The 10,864-nt window shown below is 36.7% G+C and overlaps 1 protein-coding gene across 1 annotated transcript; it reads right to left on the bottom strand.

The window, feature by feature from the left end:
* Window positions 1–201: 201 nt before the first annotated feature.
* On the bottom strand, window positions 202–10,864 carry LOC132118097 (V-type proton ATPase subunit S1-like). The gene is made up of 7 exons (XM_059527637.1): window positions 10,613–10,864; window positions 7,841–7,881; window positions 6,945–7,030; window positions 6,450–6,691; window positions 5,938–5,988; window positions 5,593–5,836; window positions 202–1,679 (listed from the first exon to the last, which is right to left on the bottom strand). The coding sequence occupies exons 1-7, from the start codon at window positions 10,711–10,713 to the stop codon at window positions 1,443–1,445; spliced, it is 1,002 nt and encodes a 333-aa protein (XP_059383620.1). The 5' UTR covers window positions 10,714–10,864; the 3' UTR covers window positions 202–1,442.

Below are 10,864 nucleotides of genomic sequence, written 5' to 3'. Positions count from 1 at the left end.
ACAGAAGGAGGTTGCTGCTTTTTCACCACAAAAAAACAAGGCCGTAGCAGACAACCAGCATGAGGTGGGCTAGAAAGACAGCAGTTATTCCTACAGCAGCAGTCTGTGTGGCCATGACCACTGTTTACCATAATAGAGAACAATACAGAAAAGGCATGCACCGTTTCTCTACCATTGAAGATATAAAAGTATGATGCACTGTTTTGATCTGATCATTGTTTATTGTTCAGACTGAATTGACTGATGTTCAGGAAACTTCTTGTGCACTTCAGTATGTATGACCGTCATTCAGTTGAACACATTACACATTGCAACCTCCAGTATCAGACGTGCCAAGGTAGAGGTTTATCTCTAGTCATTGTCATGCTGCAGGTTATTGTGATAATGAGTTACTGGTAGATATAGAGGCATACTGATTATGATACTGAGGGTATTAAACACTTAATTGTACAGCAATCTTTCAGCATTACCTCACTATAGTTATACTGTCTGTACTATAAATTTTCAAGGGGTGCTAAATTCATCTATTAGTCCTAATATATTCAACCTGAAAGGGACAGCATATAGATCTAGCAATTATGAGATCATATAAAAAAAATTCTGTGCAATATATCAGTTTCCGAAGCTTTAAAAAAAGTATTTTTCTTGCTATACGCTTTATGCACTTAATATTTATAGATCTGAAGGTGCTTAATACTGGAAGTTTGTTAATTACTTAAAAACAGCAGTTGAATCTAGCTCTATTAAATATCTAGCTGATCGTTTAAAGCCAATGAGTATATTTATGGAGTTCCCGAATCTACATGGTATAGTCCTGGAATACATAAATAGTATTAACCACTGTACATTTATGGTTTGTTTTGTATGTTTCGTATTCACATTATTAATGTCAGTTACCCATCGAGGCTGACAAACAGTTTTGCACCACTTTGGCTGTCATAAAACAGTTCTTGTAATTGGCAGATCAGTCTGCGGACTCCATTTCTGATGCATGAGATGGTGATTTATGAAGTACTGCAAATAAAAATTCCATATCAAACCACAGTCATTTCTGTTTCACAGTCTTTTCTCTTCTGCGACTGCCACATTGTCAATTTGTATATTTCTAACCATCGTACTTGTATCCAGTCAGAGAAGTGCTTTGAAAAGTCCGCCAGAATGGTGGCAAGCTTCACATTTTTGTCCCCATTTCATAAGCTTCCCAGTCCTGGTCCTAGAAAGCCGTGATCTGTCAAGGTTTTGGCTCCAGCCAGGGTTTTAACACCTGATTGATCAGGTAATCTCAATCTGTGACTGTAAGAAGTTAGGTTAAGACAGTGATAAAGAGAGGAAGTAGTGCCAGGGAGGAGGAAGACCAAGAGGACAACGAAGCCATCCAGAATTAGAACTAGCAATCCTTTCACGCTGGTCTTTTGCTGGTTTTACAGCACCGTAGTCACTCCTCACACGCTGTTCTTGTCCGGGAGCTCGGCCTCGGGGGTGCGGGGGAAGTAGACGGTGGTCTTGTGCTCTTCGTAACGGTCAATGTGCTTGAGGTGGACGACCATATGCAGGGCGTAGGCCAACACCAGCAGCAGAATCAGAGAGGTGATCAGACCCATCAAGATTGCTGGAGTGAAGAAGGTTGCACAGTCGCTTGCTGAAGCAAACTTGTTGGACTGGACATTAAAGGCCTGGATCTAGGGGGGTATAAAATAAATGGTTTAATTTGAATAAGAATAACAAATTTCTTTAAATTAATTTCTGTTGCCTGTAAAACATGGCACTGATGAAACTGATAAAGTATTTAAGTCAATGTAAGTCATTTTAGATAAAAGCATCTGCCAAATGCATAATGTGTTTCAGGATAAATAGCCAGTCGGCAAATATAAATGACAATTATGCATAGTAAATTGAGAGAATAAGAAATCATGTTCATGATTAAAATACGTTAAAATACGAGTTATGTGCAGCCCTATCTGAACTAAATCAACACTGAACTGACTTGATCTGAATATTGACACTATTGTTTTAAAGGGGTCATGTGATGTTGCTTAAAAGAACATTATGTTGTGTATTTGGTGTAACGCAATGTGTTTATGTGGTTTAAGGTTAAAAACACACATTATCTTCCACATACTGTACATTATTGTTTCTCCTGTATGCCCTGCCTTCTGAAACGTGAAAATTTTACAAAGCTGAAAAGTGAGGTGTGCTCTGATTGGCCAGCTATAGTGACATAGAGATGTGGGGGTGTGTTAGAATGAGCCATTTTAGGGGGGTGTGGACCGAATCTTAACTTTGATAAAGAATATCTCTTTGGATTTGAGACTTTAGTCTTTGCAACTTTACAGATCTTCTTTATGCACCACTCCAAAGAGAAAGAAAAAATAAAATTGCATCATATGACCCCTTTAAGAGTTGCTTTACAGCAGAATCTTAAATGTTTCCATAATTAATTATGCTATTTTCAATTTTTTTCTGCTTTGACATTCTGTACCGTAAAAAGTGCTATAATAGAAATAGGGCGACTTGACTTGATAATTATAAATAAATGTACATTTTATTGGGTATTTGGTAAGTTTTTATGTACAGTGTCGTGAAAAGTTTTTTGCCCCCTTCCTGTTTTTTATTTTTTTATTTGCATATTTGTCACACTTTAAAAGATTCAGATCATCAAAGATATTTTAATATTACATAAAGATATGTAATCACTTTAATAGAACCTGTCTGCCAAAGTGAAGCATGCTTAAAGAGCAAGACATCATGCCACGATTTAAAGAAATTCAAGAAAATATGAGAAACAAAACAGTTGACATGTATCAGTCTGGAAAGGGTTCTAAATCCATTTCTAAGGCTTTGGGACTCCAGTGAAGCATGGTCAGAGCCATTATCCACAAATGGAGAAAACTTAGAACAATGGTGAACCTTTCCAGGAGTGGCCGGTCTGCCAAAATTGCTCCATGAGCACAACGACGACTCATACAGGAGGTCATAATAGAACCCAGAACAACATCTAAAGAACTACAGGTCTCGTTTGCCTCAGTTAAGGTCAGTGTTCATCTTTCAACAATAACAAAGAGACTGGGCAAAAACAGCATCCACGGAAGAGTTCCAAGGCAAAAGTAATTGCTGACCAAAAAGAACACAAAGGCTCATCTCACATTTGTGAAAAAATATCTTTGGCAAATATTCTGTGGACTGATGCGACAAAAGTCTTTTGGAAGGTTTGTGTCCCGTTACATCTGGGGTAAAACCAACACAGCATTTCATAAAAAGGACATCATACCAACAATCAAACGTGGTGGTAGTGTGAGGGTCGGGGGCTGCTTTGCAGCTTCAGGACCTGGACGACTTGCCATAATTGATGAAACCATGAATTCTGCACTCTATCAGAAAATCCTGAAGGAGAGTGTCCAGATGTCAGTTTGTGACTTCAAACTGAAGCACACTTGGGTTATGCAGCAGGTCAATGATCCCAAACACACCAGCAAGTCCAACTCTGAATGGCTCAAGAAAATCTAAATTAAGGTTTTGGAGTGGCCAAGTCAAAGTCTGGACTTAAATCTGATTGAGAGGATGTGGCATGACCTTAAACAGTCCTTTCATGCTCGAAAACTTTCCAGTGTTGTTTAATTAAAACGATTCTGCAAAGAAGAGTGGGCCAAATTTCCTCCACAGCGATGAGAAAGACTCATTGCCAGTTATCACAAACACTTGATTGCAGTTGTTTCTGCAAAGGGTGGCACAACCAGTAATTAGATTTATAGGGCAATTACTTTTTCATGTCGTGCCATGCAGGTTTGGATGGCTTTTTTCCCTTAGTGCAGTTTGTCTTAGTCACTTTGGTGCATTTCTCGAATCATCCTTAACATTTGCAAAAGATTATGTGCATTTATCAGATCATTTTGTACAAACAGCACCACAAAATGGATAACCTGCAAAAGCCTGTAATTTACTCAGAATCTTTAGTTCATCTCTCAAAAATAAGTATTTAAGCCAATGAACATAGTGCCATTAGAATGAAAGTCCCTTTGTTCTTGCTCACAAACAAGATATATATACAGTATACACATATATATAAAAAAGTAATGTTGTCAAAATAACAGTGTGCTCTGTTAGTATTACCTGATATAAACTATGGCAACAGTTTGGATGACAGTTACTGTATTGAAATGTAGAAGTCTGCACTTCGTATGCATGCCATGTATCCATTTCAAAAGTACAAATTTACACATTACTGTATGTTAGTAGTTTATTGATTGAAAGAGACTGGATAGGATTCATAATTACCCATTTTACTAGTAAAAACACACACTTGTCATTGTGATATAGAAAAGGAAAAAAATATGGGCACAAAGGCGAAAATACAAAATTAGAAAGGCAAACACTGGAAACCCACCTCAGCCATTGTAAGGCAATGATTGACAACATGGTTCACAGTAAACCTTATTTCATTCGATATGCTATGTCCTTGGCCTCTTCTGCTTTTTCCTCTGATTTGCCTCTGTACCATTCCACCATGTATCCTTATTCCTATTCCTCCTCTCAGCTGTCGATCCTGATCCTTTCCTGGATGTTCATCAAATGTCAGAATTTGTAACTAGTGTGGTGTCCTCTAATTGAAGGTTCATGAGATGCACCTTTGAGCTATTTCAGAGAACTGGTTTATCATTGGTATGATATACATTTCATTAGTAAAAGTCACAATTGACCGCCACAATTCATGGCAAATTTTAAAAAAAGTCTAATTTAAATGTGTAGAAAATATTGCTTTGACAGTTTTTAACAACTAGATCAACCATTTTGCATTTCATTACTTATGACTAGATGTTTTGAGGGGTAAGACTAGAGAACTACATAATACATTTTGAGCAACATGACATTAGCAACTGATAATGTAGGAAACTGCAGACAAATGCACATAATCAGTTGCATGAATGTACCAAAGCAATCGCAACTTGTTTAAAGGAATGAGAAACTGTTTTTATGATGTCCACAAGTGACTAGATGTGGAGGTTGAACAAGTGGTTTTGAGAATTCTATTTCTGATCTGAGAAATGCACCAAAGTGACTGAGAAAAACTGTAACATTTTGAATTTAGCATTTACATTTGATCCGAATCTGAAGTGTGACAAATATGCAAAAAATGAAAAAGAAAAAAAAAACAGGAAGGGGCAAAAACCTTTTCACGCCACTGTATAAAAAATTTCTTGAAAGATACATTTATTTTTGAATATAGTTTATAAGATATAATTGTGAAGTATAATTTACAAAAAAACATATTTTTGTAAAAGCAAACAAACTATAATAAAAGGACAGTCCTGAAAGGACAGTTTGACTTTTTCAATACATCTTTCTTTTTTCTCATTTTTTTTTTGTGCCACGTGAACGTCCCAAAATAAACATCCCATAGTTTTTCATGAAACCATAGATGCCAATACAGAACTTTAGTTGTTTTTTAATTTTTTTTTTTTTTTTGAGAATAAATATTATAAATATAAAATATAAATATATTCAAAGTAATTTTCAAATATGTCAGCAAAAACTCTCAGCGATACTGAACTTTAATAAAATTCTGCTTAACTCTCAAGCACATTTTGTGGCAGCTACCTGGAAATCTGTGAAAGTGATGTGCCAGTTTGCCGAGCTGTCAGTGTGGGAGCTGGGCACCAGTAGGGTGTCATATTTCTGTAAGCTGCTGACATGCTGGCAGTGGTAAGAATAGGTGGCAGGGGCATAGACCTCTGTAGCATTGAATGTGGCCTCATGAGTCCAGTTGTAGTGGATGTGAACGCTGTCCAGAGTGAACCAGTTCTGGCCTACTGATTCATAATATGTGTTGGACATCTGAAGCCTTCAGAAAACAAACAAGAGGAAGTAATTAACAAGTGAATGTAATTATCAGCCTATGAGGTTTTGCGCAATCAAATATAGGAGAAGAAAAAGAGTGTTTACCTGATGACAAGTCCCCTGATATCTTCCACATCACCCAAATGCAAAGATAGCCTATAAAAATGTAAGACTGTCATCAGTACAACTACAAAATAAAAAACTGTATCTTTGAATATATAAATACGTATACCACCAAATAAAAAAAAAATTTAATATATTTTTTAAAGACGTTTCTCATGCACAAGGCTGCATTTATTTGATCAACAGTAAAACAGTAATATCATAAATAATAATACAATAAAAATAACTTTTGATTATTAAAATGTAATTTTAACTTTGAAAATTACTATATTCATATATTCATATTTTGATGTAATATTTTTGTGGTAATCTGTTAGCATTTTGTCAGGATTGTTTGATGAAAAGATAGTCCAAAAGAACAGCATTTATTTGAAACGTAGTATTTTGTAACATTGTAAATGTCTTTATCGTCACCTTTGATCACTTTAATGCTTTCTTCCAGACAACTGCTGATATATGATACTGAATCTATGGCAAGAATAATTTTTACATACGTGGCCTTCTCCTTTGTACAAACAGAGCCTTTGGTGTCTACTTGTGCATTGGATCCAAATACCCTCTCTGTGAGGTCCAGGAAAGTGTTGTTTCTGTATCGAATAGCCAGTCTCTTCGCTTTGAATAGGATGCATATCTTGCTGTTGTAAGCTACAGTCAGTGGGGAATAGGGTCCCGAGCTGGTAGATTGTAGTAACTTCCGTTTGGTTCTGGGCTGGGAATGCAGATGCCATCCAAAAGGCTGTTTGAAAATGATAACAGGAAAAACTAAGCAACAAGTGCATTATTGATGGGTTTTACAGAAGAAAACACTCAGGGTTCAGACAGCAGATATGACAGACATTCTCTGGTCCACAAAAGTTTTTTTCTTCATGATACATTATTTTTTTTAAACCATCACTGTGTCCGAGTCTTGTAGGATCCTGGGTGAATTAAGGCAGAGATGTTGCTTATGGGAGCCAAGGTCACATTGACTATCAGGAAAAATGCAATACCTGCAGTATTCTTCTGAGTGGATTTTCAGCTGCAGGCGAATAACTCTCCTCGTGTGAGGCACTTGGACTGTCAACATGTTCTCTATCTGCATCACACAATGTTGAAATAGGACAATGGGGGAGATGGCTTGGTGAGTTATTTCAGTACAGTAAATCACTGCTTTACTTAGCACGCAAAGTAAATATACTAGAAAAATAGCTTTCATTTCTGCAGTATGAAAGTGAAATTTAATAAGACAAATAAAAATCTAAGAGATAAAACTCAGCACAATATGCGAAGTAACCACAATAGTATATTGTTTAATTCAATCTGAGAATTACATAAAATTCCATTTGCATTAGCTTTTAAATAAAACCTAATTTTAATCTGCCATGACATAACAGTTAGTATCAGTTTGATTGGTGGTTGGAATTTTTCAATTTTTCAAGTTAAATCATTATGCCAGTAGATGGCGATATAAGTGATTCATTTAGTCATGTAGCCATTTTCAGACAACGGTTTAGTTTTTTTTTGTGAGTGAGCCATTGAACTGTTCACTTAACCGATTTGTTCAAAACAAGCATCATTTAGGAACAAACTCCACTGCTTTGTGTTATTTGGAGACATGCAATGTTTGATTCTGCTGTGGCTTCGTTTCGAACCATTTTTGCTGGTGGAGCAAAAATAGTTCACTTAAAATAAAGTGTCTAAACTCTATGCTTATTGGAAAAGTCTTATCTACTGAAATGTAGCACAAAACTGTTTCATTCAACCTGGCGTCTCTCACAATGTTTAAAGTATCACAAAAAAATAGATAAACACAAGAATGCAAAATTTATTACCACATTTAAAGAAGCTGTAAAATTGAACAAATAATGCAAGCAACCCAAAAAGGATGAAAGTAACAGATACTGACCTGTTCTAATTCTCACAGCTTGATATGGCGGGACCTCAGAGCTGTAATGGAAAAACAAAGCAAAACAAAAAGGGGGTTGATCTCTTTGTGTCAGGCTGTGGCCTACTTATCAACGTCTAAGACAGATTTCCCATAGATCCACTCAGCTAGATGCAGCAGTGATGCATGACCGCAAGTCTGACATCTTCAGTCCAGATTAGCATCTCAGGAGAAGACAAGACATTTAGTCGAATGTCATGATTCTCAGGTGCTTAGGACCTTGAGTCCATCAACAAAGTGGGGGCTAAAAAGACTTAATGGCACCTTGTGTATATGTACGCACATGTATATTTATCTCGTGCCACCTCATCCCTCGCACTTGAACTTGCTGGATTATCCTTAGATGAACCATTTACACGTCTAATCACAGAGATAATGATCTTGGCGGACGATCTCCTAAAACCTTATTAAGAATCTGCCGGACTATCTGGGAAAAGGTTTCCTGCTGTGTGAATGTGTTGACATCCAGAACTGGGCCTAGATTAAAGCCTGTACACCTGCAGTAAAGTCAGTAGAGTGTGTGAGTGATATAAGCTACTACTAAATATTGTAGAAATGAAATTGTCTGTAAAGTTGCTTTGTAATGATTTGTGTTCTAAAAAGCACTATACAAATAATCTTGAATTGAATTGAATTGAGTGTGAATGAGAGCATCAGATGACCCTGGTTTATTTTCTTTAGGTTCATCTCTTACGTACCACACCGGTTTGGCCACCCCACCCTCCTCTACTACACCGGAATGAATGCTTAGAGCTTTATGATCATGTAAGAGATTAAAAAACAGCAAAACATCAGACTTGTGGGGAAAATAAACAGATTACCAAATGGAGCATTTAAGTTCATTCAGTTCCTAAGCGCGATATGAGCTCTAAATCTACAACGACGTAGCATATTGAGTCATAAAACTGCTATAATCCAATAAAGGTGACATTACGAATACAAATTAAGGTGTGAAAATAAAAATAAAAATGACATATGAAGAGCTTTAGAATAACATTTGTACAGTTTTTCTTCTCTCTGTCTAGTTTTGCTAAAAAGAAAAGGTACGAAAATGGATATGACATATAAAAATCACATATATTAGCAGCTCCAGAACTACATTTCTACTATTGTTTCTTCTTTCTGCATAGTTCTGCTCAAAACCTAAGACCAATAACAATATAAGTACCCAAATGAAATATCAAGAGCTGTACAATTTCTTCTTCTTTCCGGGTAGTTCTGCTACAAATTCTAAACTGAAAACAGTGTGAGCGTAGCCAATCTGGTCTTCATAGCCCTGCTGAGGAGTGTGTGTGCAAGAGGAGTGACTCTCGCCTTTGTTCAATGCCAGTTTACCGAGGTCAGCAGCTGAGGACTGCGCTGCTGTCATTGGTTATGGCTGGACACAGTAGCCTAAGTGCTGAATTGAGCATTTATGTAATGAAAAGCAGCTCACGCTATGTCTTCACCTCACTGCTGCTGTCAGAGCTCAAAATCATCTTTTGCATATATAGATTATAGGTTTAGCATACAGATTAGCACAGTGCACTTGAGGAGGGTTGTAAACCGTTTAACACTTTTTACTCCTAAAACACATTTCTGGACTAACAAGATCCCCAACATTTCAACAGCCTGCAATGCTGGTCTTATCCCTAGAAATCCTAAGCTTTAGATCTATCTAAGGAGAGAGATGGGCAAGTTGTTAGGTTGTTTAACATAGCTGCAGTTTTAAAGGACGACATCTTGGTCTCTATCAACTAATATATTCACATATATTATTCATATATTCACAGATAAAGGCATGGATAACGGAGAAGTTCTAGCAAGTAACAGATAGCAGAAAAATAACCACTTCTAAATATAGCTTTGCTTCTTTAAATAAAATTAAACTCGGCTTAAAAATAATTTATTTCCAACAGTAACAATACTTGTACACAAAGTAAGTTAGTAAAATATTGTTCATATATTATTTCAAAATAATAATTTAAAATGATTTAATAATAAATAAATATTTTAAATAATTAATTGTAATTGTTTATCTAAAACTTACCATACAGACATTTTTCAAACCTTCTTTAAAATTTACAGAAGGTAGCTAATAGATTAATAGCACAAAAAATAGCTTTCAAATAATTTGTCAAATTTCACATTTTGTGAAAGTTTGCAGAATTCTAACATTAATAAATGTAATAATAACATATTGCTGATTTTATTATTTGTGCTCATTCTTATACAGTAATGTCAGATGTTACCACTGATTTTGTGAATAAATCTAAATTCGACTAATATTTCGATTAATATTTATGCTACTCCAGTTAAGATATGGGTAAAGGAATCCCGCAACTGTAAAAGAGAACAATAAACTGATTAGTTAATGTACTCCGAGATGCTCATATAGCCAGAGCCATCATGATCTCACTTCTTTCTTCTGTTTCTTGGAGTAACATCTGTAAACTGACTCCTACAGACACTGGATGGGGTCTGCCTGCTGTCCCATTGTCATAGCCATGTTTGCATGTCTTATAGTTACAGTGAAGAAAAACTGCAGCAGAACCACAACATGCTCTGAATCTAGAGCCCACACACGTCAAATTAATTCCTGAGTTCCACGAATGCTCTTTCACCATTTTCCTAATAAAGCACATTTTCTTGGTGTCTCTTGCCCATTGTAAAAGACTAAGACAGTGCATCAGCTGCACAGCATCACTGCCCCATTCCCCCTCCCCACGCTAGAGCTGAAAGCGCAGCTCTTACCTCCTGTCCAGGATCGCAGGCACTTGATCGAAGGGCAAAGAGAGAGAGATAAACACACAGAGTAACAGAGAAAAAAACAGGAAAAGCTTGTGTTTAGCCATTGAGACAATCTGACGAGACTGCCAGAGATGAGGTCTGCTTCATAATCTGTTCTGAACGCACATCCCTAAACCTGGGCTCTCTGAAGGGCGGCCTTCGCAGCCAATCAGCAGGCAGGAGGGAGATGATTGTGCGTCATTCGCCTCACAGCCT

The sequence above is a fragment of the Carassius carassius genome, chromosome 37, assembly GCF_963082965.1.
Source record: "Carassius carassius chromosome 37, fCarCar2.1, whole genome shotgun sequence".
In the NCBI taxonomy this organism is placed as follows: Eukaryota; Metazoa; Chordata; class Actinopteri; order Cypriniformes; family Cyprinidae; genus Carassius; species Carassius carassius.
Note: the sequence above shows the minus strand (reverse complement) of the source record. Positions and strands in the feature narration are given on the sequence as shown.